A 21948-nucleotide genomic window follows, 5' to 3' on the forward strand; every position below is an offset into this window, starting at 1 on the left:
AAAATGGGCAGAAGACCTAAATAGACATTTCTCCAAAGAAGACATACAGATTGCCAACAAATACGTGAAAGGATGCTCAACATCACTAATCATTAGAGAAATGCAAATCAAGACCACAATGAGGTATCACCTCACAACGGTGAGACTGGCCATCATCAGAAAATCTAGAAACAATAAATGCTGGAGAGGGTGTGGAGAAAAGGGAACCCTCTTGCACTGTTGGTGGGAATGTAAATTGATACAACCACTATGGAGAACAGCATGGAGGTTCCTTAAAAAACTAAAAACAGAACTACCATGTGACCCAGCAATCCCACTACTGGGCATATACCCTGAGAAAACCATAATTCAGAAACAGCCATGTACTACAATGTTCATTGCAGGACTATTTAAAATAGCCAGGACATGGAAGCAACCTAGGTGTCCATCGACAGACGAATGGATAAAGAAGACGTGGCACGTATATACAATGGAATATTACTTAGCCATAAAAAGAAACGAAATTGAGTTATTTGTAGTGAGGTGGATGGACCTAGAGTCTGTCATACAGAGTGAAGTAAGTCAGAAAGAGAAAAATAAATACCGTATGCTAACACATATATATGGAATCTAAAAAAAAATTAAAAATAGTTCTGATGAACCTAGGGGCAGGACAGGAATAAAGAAGCAGATGTAGAGAATGGACTTGAGGACACGGGGAGGGGGAAGGGTAAGCTGGGACGAAGTGAGAGAGTAGTAGCATTGACATGTATACACTACCAAATGTAAAATAGATGGCTAGTGGGAAGCAGCTGCATAGCACAGGGAGATCAGCTAGGTGCTTTGTGACCACCTAGAGGGGTGGGACAGGGAGGGTGGGAGGGAGGTGCATGAGGGAGGGGATATGGGGATATGTGTATACATACAGCTGATTCACTTTGTTATATAGCAGAAACTAACACACCATTGTAAAGCAATTATACTCCAATAAAGATGTTTAAAAAAAAAGTTTGTTTTTAATAGCTCTGTTTCTGCTTTTGAAGGTAAATGTAGGCAGGTCACCTAATTAGTATGTTGGTTTTGTTGTTAGTAAGACATTAACAATCCTGTCTTCCTTTATGAATTATTTGGTGATGAATACAGTGGTTCAGTGTCCTCTAAAATTGCCTAAATAACAAAGAGTAAGTGGCCTCACCTTCCTTTAGCACTTTCCTCTTTGCTGTGTGCATCATAATTTGAAAATTACTTGAATATTTTATGAGAGTATTATGCCTAATATTTTACTATAGAAATGTGCAAGAGGAACAGTAATGACTCACAAAGAGCTTATGTTTCCTAACGTTTAATTGTGGATCTTATGTTTTATCTTCTAGGATTGCACAAATCCACGGTACTTAGCTGCAGGTTCTTCCAATGCTGTCAAGCTCAGTAGGTTTTTTGATAAGGTAATGGCTTCAATTAAGTTATTTTTAAACTTAATTTATATATTATGAGAGTTTAAATTCTTTGTAGAATGCTTTGTCCTTTTATTCCTTCATGCTAAACTTCACAGCCTGAATACTATTTGTTTTGATCTCTTATCTGTTGGTGTAATTGCTCAATGCCTGCTGACGTGTTTATTCTATCACCAGTGTTCTCTAAGCAAAGGATGAAAGCTACTGGATTCAAATGGGGTTTTTTAAGATACCTAATTCCCTCCTTAAAACAATTTATGTTTCCATATTTTCTAGCATTTTTGTGCTTATTCACCACCCCCAAGTCCCCACAAAAGGCACTAAACTGAGGACATTCTGCTTAAAGCCCTGAGTTATTTTTGCTCTCCCAGCTACTAATATTCTCCATATAAATGTTACTGTTACTTTTAAGGCTAGGTCATCTTCTTGATTCCCTAATTTTCCCTATCAGAAACCTTTGCATTCCAGTTATTCACTCTTACCAGCATCATCTTATTGTCCAGAACTGGAATGAAAATGCAGCATTTTCAACATACTGGTAAATTAGAGCACTGTTTGTCTTTCCTTCACAAGGCCATACAGCTGCATTGCATACAATATTGACCAAGTTAAATTGTTTACCCAATGTTGACATTGTGTAGTAAAGTAAAATAGGATGTATTTCTGTATTATTATTGAAAAAAGATTAATTTCTGTCTTATATTTCCTTTTACAAGTAGTCTCCCAAGAAAAAAATTTCCCTCCTCATAGCTCTTCTTTATGAATCATTTTTCTTTTAACTATTTAGAAATCTAATATTTGGCTTTTTTGTCCAATAGGTCAGCATAAGATGAGGCCCACACTCCGTCCCTGTTTAATATTAGGCCACTGGGAAATTTTTGCTTTATTGCAGAACTTCCCAACTGGTGTGTGGCCAAAAGGGTACAGGTGCACTGAGATAGTGATCCCCTCAGTTCTCAGAACAGCCAGAGCCCCTGGCCTGGCTCTTTCATTTACTCCATTTGTACGTTTGCTAATGTATAAATATTAGCATTTTCTAAATGTGTCATGACATGAAAAAATGGTTGGAAGCACTGCAAGGCACCAAATTTTCTCTCCACATTGTTTTCAAACTTAAAACGTAAGAACTTCCATTTGTTTAGATCCGTGGCCACGATCTATGTCCCCTAGGAGCAGCATCATATAGATCTGTGTCTGACATGGAAAGATCCCACAATATATTGTTTAAATTTTAAATAATTTATTAATTTTAAAATTAAAAAAGTAAAATGTGGGCTCCCCTGGTGGCGCAGTGGTTGAGAGTCCGCCTGCCGATGCAGGGGACACGGGTTTGTGCTCCAGTCTGGGAAGATCCCACATGCCGCAAAGTGGCTAGGCCCGTGAGCCATGGCCGCTGAGCCTGCGCATCCGGAGCCTGTACTCCGCAACGGGAGAGGCCACAACAGTGAGAGGCCCGCGTACCGCAATAAATAAATAAATAAAATAAAATGTAATAAGTTATATCCTAGAGAAACAATGGGTTATAGATCAGTGTGACCCAAGTTGTCAGGCAAGACTACTTAAAAAAAAAAATTAGAGGGAACTTGGTTGGTTTTAAGAAGAGAGCAAGTTTTGATAAGAGGAGACTTCCCTGGTGGTCCAGTGGTTAAGACTCTGCACTCCCAATGCAGGGAGCCCAGGTTCGATCCCTGGTCAGGGAACTAGATCCCACATGCCACAGCGAAGATCCCGCGTGCTGGCAACTAAGAGCCGATGCAGCCAAATAAATAAATAAATAATTTTTTTAAAAAAATGGTTTGATAAGAGAAGGACATCGCAAGTTGAGGGCAGGGAATTATGAGCAAAATTGAAAAGCAACTTCTCTCTTGGTTTCCTAAATCACAAACAAAGTCAGGTGGATTAAGAGGTTGGCCAGGACTTCCCTGGTGGCGCAGTGGTTAAGAATCCACCTGCCAAGGCAGGGGACATGGGTTCCCTGTTCCTGGAGGATCCCACATGCCACGGAGCAACTAAGCCCGTGCACCACAACTACTGAGCCTGCACTCTACTGCCCACGAGCCACAACTCCTGAGCCCACGCGCCACAGCTATTGTAGCCAGCACGCCTAGAGCCTGTGCTCCACAACAAGAGAAGCCACCGCAATGAGAAGACCACGCACTGCAACAAAGAGTAACCCCCGCTTGCCGCAACTAGAGAAAGCCTGCGTGCAGCAACGAAGGCCCAATGCGGCCAAAAAATAATTAATTAATTAAAAAAAAAAAAAAAAAAAGAGGTGGGCCAGACATCCAGACTGAGGTGGTTGCCTGAAAGCAAGGGACTTGGCAGCTAAGATATGACTTTACATCATATCTTCCAGAATTTAGTGTAACGATTTCTTTTCCAAGGGACTTCGGTGGTGGCGCAGTGGTTAAGCATCCACCTGCCAATGTAGGGGACACGAGTTTGAGCCCTGGTCTGGGAAGATCCCACAGGCTGCAGAACAACTAAGCCCATGAGCCACAACTACTGAGCCCACGTGCTGCAACTACTGAAGCTCATGTGCCTAGAGCCCATGCTCTGCAACAAGAGAAGCCACTGCAATGAGAAGTCCATGCAGTGCAACGAAGACTAGACCCCGCTCGCTGCAACTAGAGAAAGCCCGCGTGCAGCAACAAAGACTCAAAAATTAAATTAATTAATTAATTAAAGATTTCTTTTCCAAGAGGGAATCTAATCCTCTTCCACACTCCCTTCGCTAATAGTAATTCCTAACCACTCCAGAGTAATAGAATTTTCCTGTCCTACCCTGGAGAGAGGAAGGAAAATCAGTCCTGTCATAGTTTTTGTGGTGTCAGGTATTTTAGATGGGTACTAATCATGAACCAGCTTTTCTACCTTTGAGGCCAGTGAGTGCAACCTTACCCTGAGTCTCTTGTGACTAAAAGTAACCCATCCATAGTCTCGAAGATAAAATGAATCCAGATGATATGGCTGTCAGGCCAATGAGAGCAAGCTGCTGCAGGCCTGGAAGAAGATGCTCTGCTTTATTCTGAGGAAGTTCCTAGCCTCATAATTCTAGATTCTAATGTCTTAGAGTTAATCTCCAGATAATCTGTATTCTAATCTGCTGAACTTTTCTTAATCACATGTAAAGCTCTGTGTAAAGAAAATAATACTGCCTCTGTCACCATTGCAGTTTCTCAAGTGTTAAACAGAGTTCTTTTTTTTTAAAAATGTTTTTCATCATGTGAATGTAGAGAACAAATGTATGGACACCAAGGGGGGAAAGTGGCGGGGGGTGGGGGGAGGGTTGGGGGGGGATTAATTGGGAGATTTTGATTGACATGTATACACTAATATGTATAAAATAGATAGCTAATAAAAACCTGCTGTGTAAAAAATAAATAAAATAAAATTCAAAAAAATGTTTCTCATCCTGTGAAAATATGGTGCTCTTAAACTCATTATGTTAGGGCACATATTTTGAAGGCTTCTTTTCAGTAGTGGTGATGGATTTGTACAGATACATCCACTGCTTTACCTTATTTCTCCTACTGACCAAATACAGACAATTCCGAAACTGTGGAATTAAGGGTGCAGATTAAGTCGGAAAAGAAGTTAATTGACTGCTTTTGATGTTGTCATCTGTCTCCATTAAGGACTGACAGAATTTACAACTGTGTTTACTAGAGGAATGTGGTAGTTTACTACATTATATAGACAGACTCCTCTTTAAGGAATAGGTATGCTATTGTAGTAGCAAAAGTGCTTTGCTTTTATCTTATGGATTCTGTTTGGTACCTTTTGGGGCCGACTGCTAGGGAACTTTGAGTCAAATTTGCAGCCATACACTAGGAATTGCATGGGATGTCATGTCACTCTCTGGTTATTTAGTCTTTTTTGTTGTTCATGTATTTTTTGACCTATCATTAATGCTTTTTGGAACAAGAGGCAGGCTTTTATAAAAATATTTCCACAATCCTGATCTCATTAGCACCAGATTTAACTCATTGTATTAGATGTCTGTGCTGTTGAAAAGACTCTTAATTTGGGTATATACCTTTTAGTGCCATTAGTGGCCATTGCAGTTACTACCTTTTCAAGGTATATGTGCTAAGCCCTTAAAATCTTTATTTGTTTTTCACAGGTCATAGAGAAGAGATACTTTTTAAGAGATGGTAATCAGGTCTGTATCTATCTTTTCTTGATAAAATGATTTCTTGAAATTGGAGAGAGGTTTGACTTATTTGAAATTTATTTCCAAATTTGCTTTTGAAATTTTTTTTAAAACTTGGGGTCGGGGGAGTCCTTTGTAGGCCCAAGCAACTGACTTTCTTCTGTCCTGTTAAATACAAAAGAAAAAATCAGATCAAGGGAAAATAAGAGTCTAAGAAACAAAAAGAATCCAGAGATAAGGTTACATTATAAAATAATAGAATTGCTTGAGACTCCAAAGGCATATATCCAGAGTCTATCACAATGCAAATAATTCATATAAAAGTCCAATAGGTGAATATTATGAGATTCACCGCCATCCTGTCTGATTTAGATGGCACTATCACCAATTGCTTGGCAAATGTTTTTCATTTTGGTAGAATTTATTTTTATTATTTAATCTGCTGTGGTTTTCGGAGTAAAACCGCAGAAAGATAGTTCTTTAAAGAACAACAGCCCAACATACAGAAACAGAAAATAAGGAGAACATTTTAAAGGCTATTAGCATTTGAACTCTGCCTGCTTGAGTCCTAATATAATTATCTTTCTTGCCTACAGATTCCAGGCTTTCCTGATCGAAAAAGGTTTGGGGGAGGAACATTAAAGAGCTTACATTATGACTGAATTACACTCATCCTTTGAAGAGTAAGCCAGCAGTGGCAGTTTTTCACAGCTTTCTTCTTGCTGTGTCAGTTATTAATGTCTCAGGCTTTTAATGAAATCATCTTAAAATGCCACCCTTCAGCCTCACCCTTTAATGGAAAACTGAAAGGAAGTAACAGCGTGGGAAGTCCAAACTTTGTCCCCATTCTCTCTGTTCCTCACCTTTCTGTCCCTGTTTATAGATTATATAAAAGCCTTGTGGAAATACGAGATGTCAAAATGATGCAGTAAATGAGCAGCGACAGAATGCTGCAGAGAAAATTTACTCTTGCCCAGAACTGGAGGGTTTTTATGGGTCTGTAATTTTCCCACACTCCTTGCTGAAGGCTTAATTAAGTACTTCAAAAATGTATCTCCTTCAAAAATGTATCTCTATTGTTTTACCTTCTGAGGGGAAAGGTTATGTTAACCGGCCCTGAGTTGTCCACCCCAAACACTCTCTGTCATTTTCAAAGAAGCAAAATGGTGTTATTTAACTGCCTCCACCTTCATCACACAAAAGGATGCCTAATAATAGCAACCGTTGTCTCTCTCTCCTCTCCTTTGCAAATGGCTCAGTGGCTGGAAGAGGCGGACTAATAGCTGGAGTTAAATATAAATAGATTAATAATACATAGAGAACAGCAGTACCAGAAAAGAAGAATTATGCGAGAAATTGACAGCTCACTAAATCCTTCACTCTTTAGGTTACAGCTGTCTGCACCCTCTTACTGTTTTCTGTTTGGAAATAGGGTAAAATCTAAGACCTGCACAAGGGCAGTAAGAGAGATTTACAGCCTCTTCAGTTTTTATTTTTATTTTTGAAGGAAAGATCAACTCCTAAAATGTCCCTTAACTATAATCCGTAAACTAAGAATATTATTCTTTGTGTCAACAATGTATTTATGGAGAGAAGTAAAAATAACTTCCACAGCAACACATTTACATGAATTATGGACTAGGATTCTTGGATTTCATAATCCAAAATTGGGGGGGTGTGTATATGCATAATTGTTCATCACTACTTTTTTTACCCATCTTTTTTGCTCATGTAATTGCCTTTGCCCCAGTCTTTGTTAATATATAAACCTGTTTTACGAAAACTGTAATTTGCTGCCTTATTCAACAACTCCTTTTCACATGTATTCTTCTCTCTAGGAGGTCTCTGCACTCCTGATTTTGCTCCATATTAAAGTATAATAATAATAAGTACACAGTTTCAGCTTCTCATTTTAAAACTAGGGGGAAAAACCACTAAAATCTCTTTCTATTCCATACTTTGGAAATCAAGGTGTGCTGAAAGAGGATATTAAAATGATGATGTTAGAGAGTGCTTTTAGAAAGTCTGTCTTAGGAATTTGGCAAGGGATTTTAAAGCACTTTTCATCAGCTAGAATTTTCTCCAGTCTTTCTTCACATCCTCCCCCACAAGAGTTAGCCCTGATTTCTTTTTTGACATAAAGGAGAGCTATGCAAATCAGGATCTGTATGTGGAATTTGGCACAAGTATTTTGTGACAGTGGCTGTGCAGTTAAGAAGTAGAAACCAAATGCATATGCAGAAGACCTAAACCAACTGAAGCTCTTTGTATTCCTCTTTTAAAAAATAAATCAATAACCCTTAATTAGAAAGGAGATCTATTCCAATTTCTCTATTTTCTCCCTTATTAAAAAATAAGATGAAAATAACCTATCACTGATGGCTTCAGGGTCAATCTTGAAAAATTAACAATACTCAACTTCATTTGTTCTTGCTGTCAGGCTTGACTCCTGAATTACAGTTTTCTAAGAAAAAATGATTTTAATCATCTAAGGTAAGTTTGTTGCAGCATTAGTAGCAGCAAAATAAGGTTGTTGGCCAAAGTGAATGTTATTAGCCAGAGTTCTTCAAAAAGAATCTTTTGAAGCATAAGTTTTGCTAAGACTTCCTGAAACCTGCTCATAAAAATTGCTTTTAGGTAATAATAAGTTTAAATACCAAATACTTCCTAAAAAGTGTTAATTAAAGCTTTAATTTTCTTACTTTCTTGATGGAACAAATTGCTACCTATAAGAGAACTTTTTTTTTTCCCCTGTTGTGATTCAGATGTCTAACCAACGTTCTTACTCACTGTGGAGGCAACCAGATATGAAGATCTGTAGCCACTCATCTGTCCCCCAGGCGGCTTAGTTGGAATCCAACTAAGGATTTGGGTTGGTCTCTCTACCTTAGTGCTCTAGAGAGAGAGCCACTCCCAAAGGGGTTGATCCATATCAGCTTTACTCAGGTTCTCAAAAGTCCCTGAACTTGGGACATCTATGATATAATCCAGGTGCCGTGACACTGCTGTTTTTCTCCATTCTGGAAGTGGACTGCATAGAACTGATGTGCTGGGCCATCGGACTGAGGTGAAGAGCTCCTAACCACTGCCATAATCAGAGCTTCTGAGTCTTCATTTCAACAGGGTATGCTTTAGCACCCAACCTAGGTAGGGCCTTATATGGGTATCTAAATGTTGGTTTAATTGAAATTTTTAAAGCACAGGTAGCATCTATTTTAAGAAGTTTGAAGTCTAACAGGATGTCTGCATTGATTTAACATCTGTTAAAATTCAAAGGAGGATACTCTGGGGGAAGGAGGAGTAGGAAGTTAAAAAATTCATTTCTCCATAGTCCCAAAACTGAGTTAAATTACTGTGGTAGAAGAGGAAGGGTTTCGGGAGATCTAGCACTGGGAGAACCCTGAGCCTCACATATTCCCCAGTATGTTTGCCTAATGCAGAATTGGAGTTGGAGCCTGCCAGCGCTGCTCCATAGAGTAGGAAAAGGATCCAACTTTGAGTAACAATTAATAAGCGCCTACATTTAAGGACTCAAAGCAATGGCTTTCAAACTCAAAAGTGTATGGAAGTCCTCTGAAGTGCTTGTTTAAAATGCAGATTCCAGGATTTCTTCTGCCCCCCCTCGCCCAATTCTATGTATATGGGATAGAGCCAGGATTTTGTATTTTTAACAGGCAAACCAGGTGATTTTGATGCAGGTAGTTCAGGATCCACCCTTTGAAAAAAATAAACCCATATCAAAAACGTAGGGAACACATGGATTGTAGACTCTACCTTATGGCACCGTTATAGCAGAGTTCATCAGAGTTCATGATCGCCCCTTAATGAACTAAGTAAGCCACTCCTCCCTCCCAAGGCTACACATGCCACAGCAATCGTAGCGTGATTGTCACATCCTCTATTGGCAAAACAGGAAATATTTGTCTTCGATGTACTGCTACCCATTTTTAATACTAGCACTTTCTACCCTCTGGGTATATCTATTTCTAATGAAATGCCTTGCCATCTTATACATAGCCCCTCTCTTATACCACATTTGTTTTCTCAGCTGGCCAACCACTAAGCTTTACCAAGATCATCAATAAGTAAAGGTGAAGAATGAAACCCCTAAACTTCAACAAAGATGTAAAATCTTGTTCAGTACCATCAAATATATCAGGTAATCTATCAGTTTCATTTTTTTCTTGGAGACATCGGTCCTGAAGTCCTCCGTCCTCTAACTGCACTCTGGAGTGATTGCTCTCTAGGCCTGCCACTTGCCCTTCACATTACTCTGTAATAATCCCCAGTTTCCTAGATGTAATATTTTCCATTTTCTTGGTGTGGATCAGTGGTCTTCCAACTGGGATGTGTGGAAGAATCTCTTCCAAGAGGTACATGGGCACGGATAGTTTTAAGGGAATCATTTTTCAGATCACGAATTCTCATATGAATGTATCTTTGTTAAGATTGATCTGCTTGTGAAGCAGCTCGCGCTGGCTCTTATTTACCACCTCTACTTTCCCAATTGCCCTTTTCCCACTACAGAAAAAGAGCATGTCACTACTAGTGCAATAGAAATACGGCATATTGCCCAGGGGTGTAAATGTCTTCTGGATGCCAACAAAGGGACAATTCTGAATATTAGTTTTATTTAAGGATTTTGTCTGTTCCACTCCTCACAATTACAAAAAAAAAAAAAAAATGCAGAGCTCTTAAGGAAGAGCTCCTGAGAACAAAGCAAAGAGCTTTGGTAGGAAACATCCAAGGCTGTGGCACATTCTTTCATGTCAAGTCTTCTTGCCTGGTCTATCAAAATATCAAAATAACATTTACATCAAAAATAATTATACAGGCAAAGGTATATAAAATTAACATTTTTATTTTCCTAACCCTTTCTGAGTAAATGAGTTAGACAAAGCACCTCCAAGTGAAAGGATAACAGTTAAAGTCACTGATTCCAATAGCTGGGTAACAAAGCCTTTTCCAATCAGGTTTCCAATTATTTGCTTGCAACAAAATTGAAGAAGAACCAACCTGAGTTATTGACTGATAGGTCATTAAAATAATGTTTAATGATAGGTCAGTATGTGATTTTTGGTATTTAATTCAGAAGGAATTTGAGTGCTACCATAACAAAATCCCTTCCATTCATAACTGCTTATTTATGTGAACAAATTTTCTCAACATTTATGTCTAAAAAAGCAAAAAATAGGATTAAATGATGCTGAATCCTGTGTCATTCTAGAAATAAGAATTATTCATGGATATTTGAATTAATGTGGGAGGGAGCCATCTACCTCATTAAAAGAAGCACTTCCAGAAAGACTTTGCCTTTTATATTTAATAATTATTGATCAAAATGTATAGTATTTATGAGACACTGTCCTAGAGAAGAATCCTCCAGTGTTCTGTCTGGAGGGTAAAACACTTGCTGATAGCATTCTGGAAATGCAATTGGAGAAGGAAGCTGGAGATTTCATCATCACTACACTTGGTTTTGGTCCTACTCCCCACTCCCTGATGTTTGTGAGTCCAGAGCTTCTGCAGAGAGTAAACCTATCTTGTGCTAGAATCCAGAGGTGGCAGGTATCTGGTGTCTCCAATTTCTGGTCCTTTTCAAGTTCTTCTCTTCACCTGTTCCCCATATCATTCGCTGAATCCCTCTCCCTCTGCCTGGCTTTTGGCATCTTTGTTCTTATTGCTCACCACTTTGATACTGTGACTCTGCTCTGGTCCAGTATATGTTTGCCTTGTTCCTGCACACAACCTGCTTCTTCCACTGGGTGTCTTTTTATTTTTTTTTTTTTTTGCGGTATGTGGGCCTCTCGCTCTTGTGGCCTCTCCCGTTGCGGAGCACAGGCTCCGGACGCGCAGGCTCAGCGGCCATGGCTCACGGGCCTAGCCGCTCTGCAGCATGTGGGATCTTCCCGGACCTGGCACAAACCCGTGTCCCCTGCATTGGCAGGCAGACTCTCAACCACTGCACCAACAGGGAAGCCCTAGGTGTCTTTTTGAATGCTAATCACCCTGCCTAGAAGTTCCCCTCTTTCCCCTGCTTTAAATGTCTGCCAAAACTCCCCTTTCTGGAAGCCTTCCCTCACTAGGCTCCTCCACTCTGTTTCCGTCAGTGCCCTAAAAACAGGTCTTTGAATGCACTGCACTTCTCTGTCTTTGTGTACCTCCCTCTCCTCAGTGCCCTATCCAACTCTTACTCTGTGTGACTTGGCTCAGCTATCATCTCCTCAGGGAGCTAGTCAGAGCTCTGTGGTTCCTAGTCCCTCCCATAGCACCCTGACTCTTTCTTGTCACAGCATACATGGCACTCCGTTGTAATGGCCTGTTTATTGGTCAGTCTTCTCCAGCATGCACCCTCCTACAGGACCAGACTCAATCATTTCTGTATCCCCCCACACCTCACAGGGCCTGGCACATAGCAGGTCCCCAATAATTGTAAGATAAATAAATAAGTGTGTGATTAGATTAAAATAGAAAGTCATCAGACATAGACTCAGAGCTATGTGTTCTATATTTTATTTATTCTCATTTCTCCTGTGTGTGTGTATGGCACAGTGCCTGGCACATAGTGGTTACAAAGCAAATACTCGTTTTCTTGAATTATTGTTACAAAAACAGAAGAAGACGGGAAATAAAGTGAACCCACTTGGGAGAAATCTCTAAATAGGGAATTGATAGGTTTATTCAATTTTAAATATTTTCAGGCCCCTCAAAATAATTTTCATCCAGTCAAGGATCTGTTACCACTTTCTTACTCTTTCAGAAATCTCTCACACCTTAGGAAGGAACTGAAACACCTCTTAAATCTGCCTTCAAAGCTGATTTGGAAAGAACATATAAAGTTTATGGAAAAACAAAGCAGTAAAGCTTTTCCTTTGTCGTTTATTGGTTCCCATCCATTTTTCCCCCTAATCACCAAAGCCTAACTTCTATGATCAATAGAGATTCAAGACCCAATGTACTCGTAAACTCAGATATGCAAGAAATATTTTTCTTGAATTCACTTTTGATTTTGAGTCTGCATACTGCATACTGCAGGAATAATAAAAACTTAGCCTCAGTAAAGCTAGGGTTTACACCCCCCTTTCTCCCAGGTTTGCATATAAATTCCAGGGAAGCTTATATAATACCACAATGTCAGTTGTCTATGCTGACATATGCTGAGATGTGCTATAAACTCCCTGGTCTGCAGGCATCAATCCACACAGTTTGCTACCAGCCTGTCACTTGTTTATATCAACATGGCTCCTTTGGCCTGGTCCTTTCTGTGCTAACACCTCAGACACAGGCAAATCATTCTGCTGCTACTGCAGTACGCTGGAGCCTGGGGACCTCTGGAGGTTGCTTAGACCCCTTTATCTAAAGCAGAATGTGTCAAACTGGCAGCCCATAGTCATTCACACCTACATGCATGTTTCTTGACATAATTGCATCAGTTATCTATCACCGCTTAACAAAACACCCCAATATTTAATGGCATAAAATATGTCATTCTATTTGCTCACAATTTTGTGGGTCAGCAGTTTGGGCTAGGTTTAGCTGGTGGTTCTCCTGCTGATCTCACCTGGGATCACGTACGTGTCTGCAGTCATCTGGCAGCCACATTGCCTCATTCACACATCTGGCAGCTAGTGCTGGGCTGTTGAGTGCCTGGACCTCTTGGTCTCATTCTCAAGGAGGCTAGCCTGACTTCTCTGAATGGTGGTCTCAAGTAGCAAGAAATGGGCAAATCGTAAGGCACAGCATTTTTCAAACCTGTGCTTGTGTTGTGTTTGCTATTAGCCAAAGTAAGATTCAAGGAGGTAAGTAAAAGACTCCGTCTCATTTTGGGAGGAGCAGCAAAGTCACATTGCAAAGGGGCATACATACAAGGATGAAAGGAATCTGTGGGCATTATTTGCAATCTATTACAATGGCTTTATTCATTCATTCATTCATCCATTCACTTGTTTAAGTTGCCAATGTTTAAAAATTGGAGCTTCGTGTATAAAAGTCATATCTTAAAAAATCACCTAGCCTACTTTACCCATTTACACTTCCTGCCTGTTCTGCTGCACCTGAGTTTATGATAATAAAGCCTAGTTTAAAAGATTGTTTTTGTGAAATTAAATGAGGTAATGTCTGTGGGAAAATCTGGCATGAACAAGCTCTCGATATATGGTTTCTTCCTTCCTGAATGCCATTAGCCATGAAGTTGATACCTGACCATGGCTAAGGAGAGTAGCCAAGATGAAGGACAAGGGAGTCATGGAAAAGGTGGCTGGAAAGTAATCCCTTGGTCTCTTTCTAGAGAGGTACAGGCATTAGGAAATAATATTCTTAAAGAATTTATAAGAACACTAAATACATTTAAGAAATTAAGAGGAGCAATAGTAAATATCTCAGTTTGCTTTAAGCGAAGTGCTTCAGGCTCTGAACTGTTCACCCAGCTCATCCCTGGGAGCAGGTATGGAGAGCTGTCCAGACCCTGTCCCTGCTTCAGGTAGCTGCGTGAAAACGCCTGTGTCACAGCACGGATCATTTCCTCACTGCTCTCCAGAGAGTGAACACTCCACCCTGTTCCTTCCCAGCCTCAGTCGGGACTGAGTGGAGAAGCCTCTACCTCACACAGCAGGCCCTAACTGCCACAGTTCCTTCCGCAGAGAGCTTTAAATTCTCTGCCTTTAGTCATAAGCCTCTTTCTTTTAACTGGAACAAATCATTGGTCAACATTTACCTCGAGTGAAGAGGAGACAGGCCTCTGCAAACTTCAGAAACAGCCCGGGTTTCAAAACCAAAGACAGTTGTGTAAGCAGTTTGGAAACAAGCATGCTGGACTTTCTCCCTAGTGTAGCAGTTAGGAAACGCTTGTGGCTAGTTTGAGCGACCAGCTGACCAGCGAGCACAGTGAAGCAGTAGAATAACAACATCCAGAGGTGATTTGAAGGAGAAACAGAAGCATTTTGACTTCATACCCTCTCTGAGCCTGGGTTTCCTGAAATCGCCACACCTGCAGCAGAAGGAAAATGGCAGAGTTGAAGGTAAGAAACTATCTGGCCACTTCGCTGTGGCTTCTTCAGCCACAACTCATGGAAGTGTCTGAGAATTCCAGAGCTTCAGAGTCAGAAAGAACTTAGAGAGGCCCTCGTCCAAGCTGTTGTGTTTAGAGGCTTCGCCGTGGTGTCCGTGAGCATGGCTGGGGCTGGGGGATGATAAAGAAAAGAGATGACGGCCTAACTGTCCATCTCTTGCCTAGCTTTTTTCATATATTGTCTTGGGAATCTGTAGATGTCATAAGGGCTCTCCTCCACCATGGACAGACATGTTTCTCACTGTGTCTGTTTGCCAGCCCCTACTCTCCCACACCTTCCTGATGCTGCAGCTTCCTGGACAGCCTCCAGCCAACCAATTAGGCATGTTTAATCTATTCAGTTATTTTGAGGCTCACAATCAGCGCTTGGCCAGTAGAAACCCTAGCACTTCCTCTAGGAAATAATTCCTTTTATTATTTAATCTTCGATTGAAAAATATGTGTGGGTTATGTGGTACTAATGAATTAACTCATAATCTTCAAAGTAAATCTGGAGGTAGCCACTTTACCATTAAGGAAAATAAAGTTTAGAGAGATTAAGTGACTTGCCCAAGGTCACTGCTGATAGGTGATAGAGACTGGATTAGAAATTGGGTTTGTCTGAATCCATGCCCAGGCTCCAAAAGGAGCTTTAGTAGCATCTGCTAGACTGAGTGCCTCAAGGCCAATGTCTAAAACTATGCCTAGTGTCCACCCCAGGCTGGCATCAGTGCCCAACACATGCATGTGGACCTGAGTAGAACTGCCCAGAATCTTGACTCAAGCCAAGTGTGCCAGACTCCAGGCTTCTTTCCAGGGTTTGAGCACTTTCTGAATGCCCTTCAACTGATGCTGAGTTTGAAAATCAAACATCTCCCTAATTAACAGGGGTCCTAAAACCACTCAACACCGAAGTAAAAGAGTTTGCTTCTTTATGCCTGATCAAGGGTTAGAAAGACTGAGAAAGAATTCTCATTCTTTCATTCGGCAAATATTATATGTTAATACATGATGCCACGAATTAACATAGGAAAGAAACTGAATCTGGACTAGGTGGAGCCCAGAGAAACTCCTTGAAGGAGGCAGTTCCTAAGCTGAGTCTTGGGAGAGACGTAGAAATTGACTTCACTGAAAAGGGGCTAGAGGAAACAAGTGCAAAGGCACAGCACACACAGAAAGCCCTGCACGTTCTGGGATCCAAGAGTTAAATTTGGGTTGCTGCAGGGACAGCCAAGATGAGATACCCAGGATGTGGTCAGATGTATGGATCTGGATCTCAGGGGAGGGGGTAGAGCTAGGAGAATAGATATGGGAGGTCATCATATCAATGGTGGTAGTTGAAGTCTTAGAAGAGGGGGAGTGCATAAAAACTTCATTTCCTGATGAAAAGGCTATGGGGAAGTTCAGCAGGGGTGGAAACATCCTTACCATTTATAAATAAATTATATCTAAAATCCTATCCTGCTGAAATTTTTGAGCAACTTATTATGCACAGCACCAGCACACCAACGTAAATTGCATGCTGCTTTTTGTTCTCAATTTCAAAGGCATTTTCCCCAGCCTGCTGTCTAATCTCTGCAAGGAAAGGTTAGCTCTACAGATCACAAATCCAAACACAGAAAGCCAGATTGCATCACTCTAATCAATACACACTATAAGTTAAAAAAAATATTTCTCTGCTTTTATTTCTTCCTTTTAATGGATATGTCAACACAAAGCCTCAAATGAAATCACATTAACATAAAAGCAGCACAACTGGGGGAAGAAAGTTCAAAAGATAAAATAGTAAAATTAAATTTTAAATGAACCACCCAATGTTCTTAAGTCTTCTACAAGTCCACTTCTACAAGTCTTGATTTCTTCATTTCTAAAAAAGAGAGCTGTTTAACATGCAGACTTCGGGCCCCAGCACCAAATATTTTGATTCACTAGGTATGGGTCTGTTTTTAACAAGCTTTGGGGGTGATTCTAATTAGCCAGAGATGGGACCCCCTGGTCTACATAATTATTGTATTCATTTCCTGTTTCTGTTGTAACAAATTACCACAAATTTAGTGGCTTAAAATGACCAAATTTATTTTCTTACAGTTCTGGAGGTCAGAAGTCTGAAATCAGTTTCACTGGGCTTAAAGTCAAGGTGTTGGCTGGTTCCTTTTGAAAACTCAAGGGGAGAATCCATTTCCCTGCATTTCCAGCTTCTAGAAGTTGCCTGCATTTCTTGACTTAAGGTCCCTTTCACCATCTTCAAAGTGCATCACTCATCTCTGCTTCCATCATCACATCACCTTTTCCTTTTTTATAATCAAATCTTCCTCTACCTCCCTCCCTTACGAATATTTATGATTACATTTAGGGCGCACCCAAAGAATCCAGGACATCTCCCCATCTCAAGATCCTTAATCACATCTGCAAAGTCTCTTTTGCTATATAAGGGAACACTCACAAGTTCCAGGGATTAAGACATAGATATCTTTGAGGCATTATTATTCAGCCTACCGCAGTTTAGCCTACTTGCAATAATCTTCAGGTTCCCCTAACAATCTATATCCTATGTTCCCATCAAGGTTAACTAGAAATACTGGACTCTTTGCACAGGAGAAAAAGGTAGCTATAGTTCCATCTCTACCCTGACTTCTCTCTCTTTCCCTCATGCCCAGGAAAAGGAAGTGAGGTATAGTATCTGCTCGTCCCATCAGGGTGTTACCCAGAATCAGAGTCAGGAGAAAGCACCTCATAAAGCTACTCTGACAAATAAATCATATCCTGGAGACCAGGTGAAAATTAGAAAGCTGTACACTAGGGAGCTGCCAAAGAACTGATGGTACTGAAGTTACATGGACCTCAGTAATTTGTTCTTTCATTTAGAAAGGATGTGTATAATTCTCTTGGAAGGAAACAAAATTGTTTCTATGTGGGAGCAAATTATTCAGAAATCTGGATTGAAGAAAGCATACAAACACACTTGCTTAATGTCAGACGTTTTTATTTTTAATTTTTCGGCATAAGGTATATTTGTATAGTCACTGAACCAGCTGGAGTTGAAAGCTTGGATTTTCACAGCTGATATAAGCAGAGTTCAGATTCTGTCCTTGATCTCAAAGCCTTGGGAAAGCAGCTGCAGAATACTGCTTCCTTGATTCTGATACCTTCAGCAGTAAGGCACATGATATTTTAAAACTCTAACAAACTCATCTGTAATTTTTCTCTCAGGGGATTAGAAAAACCAACTGGTTTGAGAATGACTCAGCAGTTTTCATCCCCCTCTTCAGCCAATGCACCTCAGCTAAGATTGAGAAACCGATTCAGAACTCACACCTCTCTCTGAGCTGGATGGCTCCCTTCCAAAGCACCAGCTGTTCTTTCTACTTTCTTTTCTACTTTTTAAAGCAGTCTGAAGCATATGCTTTAAAATTACATATAGTAAGTCTCTTTTCCTTTGTTCCCAACGTACAAATAACCCTGGACTCTGTTCTGAGGCCAGCAGTTGCAAAGAATGGGGAAGGTTAATGAGTAAACCCACCCACCCCTGCCAGAAAGCTCAGCCTCAGACCTTCTTGCCTCCCTTTGCAGAGGGAAACAACGCTGCAGTTGAACAAAGTGAAGCCACTGAGGTACTCTGGCTTCAGGCAAGATTGGTCTGCAATTCCATTCCACAGAACTGAAGATAATTTCGGGTCAATACCATTTCTCAGCAGCTCAGATTCAATCCTCTTGATGGTGAGCATGAGGTTCATTAGAGAGAAGAAAATTGTATTCAGTGGAGAGTCAGAATGCTGGATGGTCTCTGCCCTTTCCCCAAGGAAATCATTCCAAATTGCATGCTGCTGTTAACCAATCTCTGTGTAATATAACACACTGTTTTTAGTGCTGATAGATTTTCAAATATAAAAAAATATTGTGTCTGGAGGCAAAAAAGAATAATTTCACTTCCATTGCTTTCTAGGTCATAACATTTCACATTTGATATTCCTTCCAAATATGGGCAGCTGTTGCCCTGATCATTGCTCCCACATCCAGGTGTGTTACATCAATCTCATCCTGCTCCAAGCTGCTGAGAATTCTGGAGGGTTTATCCTCCACCCACTTACTTCCTTCTTATATCTCTTAAAGACATGTACTCAGATGGTGGCATTTCACTCACTGAGTGACGCTGCACTTTCATTATCGTGGGCTAAAATTAAGTATTGATACATTTATGAGGAACAACTATGGGAAGAAAATGGCCTTTTTTTTGATGTTTAAGTTAGAGAAAAGGGGGTTCTAACCCTACTTAGATCAGGATACATACACTCGTGTTAGAATAGGCTCTAAGGGGGACTTCCCTGGTGGCGCAGTGGTTAAGAATCTGCCTGCCAATGCATGGGACAGGGGTTCGAGCCCTGGTCAGGGAAGATCCCACATGCCGCGGAGCAACTAAGCCCGTGCGCCACAGCTACTGAGCCTGAGCTCTAGAGCCCGTGCTCCACAGCGAGAGGCCACTGCAACGAGAAGTCCGCGCACCACAACTAAGGGTAGCCCCAACTCTCCACAACTAGAGAAAGCCCATGCACAGCAATGAAGACCCAACCCAGCCAAAAATAAATAAATAAATAAATAGAATAGAACAGGCTGTAAGGGAAAAACTAAATCAAACAGTAGATATCTACTGAGTACCTTCTATAAACCGGGCACAAGGCATATAGAGGTAAACAAGATGCCATAGTTCCATCCTTCATGGAGCTTATAAACTAGCAGAGAAGCCAGACAGTGAACAAGAACTCACAGGTGTGTTTAAGTGTTGTCAAAATAAGTTTTAGGGGCTCCGCACACTTTACTTTATTGAGAAACTCCCTTTTTTTCCTCTGGATGGAAAGTAAATTGATGACAATCAGAATGAACTCCATTGTGCCACTGAGGACAGATCTGGCTATTCTCCTGAAAGCCACGCATATCTTCAAAACTTGTTTTCCTACATCCACATAGATGCAAATATATTTACAAGTGCTCCATAGATGAGCCAGATGATACAGGTTTTTGCCTGCAGCGAGGCTGGTTGGAGGGCTTTTTCTCAAGGGTTTTGCTGTCAGATTGGATCCACACACTCTTTACAGCTACTTGTTTCATCATATGAAGGGGAAGTGGAGCTCCAACCTCAGGGAGGTTGCAAGCCAGGCCAGCCAGATCTTACTAACCTGGAGTTGAGGTGATGCCTGAGCCATCTCCCCTCTCAGGAACTCCCTGATGGGTCCAGAATTAAAGAACCTGTTCTTGGAGTGGGATAATTAAGAATAAGCCCATAAATCAACTAAGTACAGCTAAGGATGGAAAGTCCATGTAATATCCAGCACTCTTCTCCCAATTAATTGGTGGTCTTTAAAATTCACACAGAGAAATTATCTTTCCTAAATGGTTCACATGCCAAGACATAGCAAAGATGTTATGTATAGAATGTGATACACAAACATATGTCATAAAGAAATTCTTACCTTCATAGACAGTCAAAATAGCAAAATACTCTTTAAATCCCATTAATGGTGGCCTTTGTGTCTTTGTCACATGCAGTACATTTCTGGATTCGGTAATGAGTGTGCCTCAGAGGATCCTCGCTGCCCAGGTGCCCTGCCAGAAGGACAGGTATGAGTGAATAGAATATCAGCTTGGAGAACTCTGAATTATAGAAATGAATGACCAGCTTTCAGGCCAAGTGCTTCTACCCACCATCTTGAAAATTAGCCTGTGAACTGTCTAGGAGTTTCACAAATCATTAAGACAATTGGGATGCAGAACAATGACAATACAAAGTTAAAGTTGGATAATGGTTACCTATGGCAAAGCACTTAGTCCCAGAAAAGTAACACTAAATTTAAGGCTTTCAAGAAGATCCCCTAGGTCCGGGGTTAAGGGACTTCCTTAAAGTTCCCTTGAACAGCATAAGATATGGCAATGATGAGAAAATAATCAGTCCTTGTTAAAAAAAAAAAAAATGTGTGCACAAAGATGTTCATACTAGTGTTGGTTAAAATAGCAAAAATATGGCAAACAAAAATTTTGTCAAAAATTTTTAAGAATATTTCATGGCATGAAAAAATGCTCATGATATAGTGTTTCCTCTTTTTTTTAAGTGCTAATTATTAACAGGACTACACATATCATAGCGTTCCCATTTTGGAGGATAAGAATGGAAGGAAATATACTCATATGTCAACATTGGGTTATTTCTGGATGGTGAGATAATGGGTTATAGTTTATAAATTTTCTACAATAAGCATGTACTACTTTTCTAATCAAGGAGGAAAGTCACCTAAAACATTATTACAAGAAGGACGTATGGGTTGGAGATGGTCATGTGCAGTGAGTGGCTCAGAGCATCGCCATCCAAGACAGAATTCCCCCACTGAGTTGTTTGATGGGAAGGTGGAATGCTTTTCTGATGGAGTGATGTCATTTATTGCCTCCTTTGTTTTAGAATAATCCTCAAGTTTGCCCTTACAATCTGTATGCTGAGCAGCTCTCAGGATCAGCTTTCACTTGTCCACGGAGCAGCAATAAAAGGAGGTAAAAGGATTAGGTTAATTCTGACCTGCGGTCTATGGGAGCTATGACTAGTATTTAGTGCTGCCTCCTATACCTGGGCCACAGCCTCCCAGGGTTGCCCAAGATCCTGCTTCTTACAGGCTGTGCTCTGGGTCATAGTGAGGGGAGGATGAACCTCATCTCCAGCTAGAATCAAGTGACTGATAGAAGAAGGGGAGAGAGCAGCTGCACAGAGCCTAGAAAATAGACACGTCTAGTTCCATTTACAACTTGTTGCTTGTACTCAGAAGAAAGTCTTCCTCACAGTCTGGCCTTCCCCTGGGATTGTGCAGTTGAGTTCCGAATTTTGATTTACTTGGGAGTTTTTTTTATAATGATTAACTCAAAATTATAGAAGATTCAGTGCAATATCTTCCTCAGCTGACTAGAAGTATTATGTTCTTTGGATGAAAACATTGGATAATCCAAGCTTGGGTTAGATGAAAGGTCATGTATTATGGCTCCTGGTGGTTTGAATTAATAAGGATTTTTCTCCTCGGAATTTGTCTTTGCTGGAAACCAGCACATTCATTAGCACAACATGTCATGATCCATGTTTGCTCTAATCCTACAAGCCAGGTCAATGAACTCAGTCTCTTGGTTAACTCCTATGGGGCAGGTTGGTTGCAGTACCTGTTGTTGTTTAGGGAAGCAGTTGAGTGTTGTGACTTAAACAAGCAGTGTCTAATTATGGGAATTTCAGAATAGAACACCTGTGTAGAGGGCTGCTGCTTATATTGGAGTTAGGGGGAGGAGGGCAG

The 21948-nt window shown here is 40.6% G+C and overlaps 2 protein-coding genes and 1 non-coding gene across 3 annotated transcripts in view; all 3 read left to right on the plus strand.

Moving 5' to 3' along the window:
- RABL3 (RAB, member of RAS oncogene family like 3) overlaps positions 1-7481 on the plus strand; it is a 38816-nt gene extending 31335 nt beyond the window's left edge. Inside the window, exons 6-8 of the mRNA XM_067738761.1 lie at positions 1353-1424; positions 5560-5598; positions 6186-7481. Of these exons, the coding sequence (XP_067594862.1) occupies positions 1353-1424; positions 5560-5598; positions 6186-6251 (177 nt within the window). The 3' untranslated portion in view covers positions 6252-7481. The remainder of the gene's footprint in view (positions 1-1352; positions 1425-5559; positions 5599-6185) is intronic.
- Positions 3061-3133, plus strand: TRNAG-CCC (transfer RNA glycine (anticodon CCC)). The gene has a single exon. It is a non-coding gene; the product is annotated as a tRNA-Gly (tRNA).
- A 6915-nt stretch (positions 7482-14396) lies between the features above and the next one.
- The window catches only part of HGD (homogentisate 1,2-dioxygenase), a 45232-nt gene continuing 37680 nt past the window's right edge, over positions 14397-21948 (plus strand). The window contains exons 1-3 of the mRNA XM_067738762.1: positions 14397-14606; positions 20177-20248; positions 21081-21169. Coding sequence (XP_067594863.1) covers positions 14592-14606; positions 20177-20248; positions 21081-21169 — 176 coding nt within the window. The 5' untranslated portion in view covers positions 14397-14591. The remainder of the gene's footprint in view (positions 14607-20176; positions 20249-21080; positions 21170-21948) is intronic.

This window comes from Pseudorca crassidens, chromosome 5 (assembly GCF_039906515.1).
Source record: "Pseudorca crassidens isolate mPseCra1 chromosome 5, mPseCra1.hap1, whole genome shotgun sequence".
NCBI classification, from domain to species: domain Eukaryota; kingdom Metazoa; phylum Chordata; class Mammalia; order Artiodactyla; family Delphinidae; genus Pseudorca; species Pseudorca crassidens.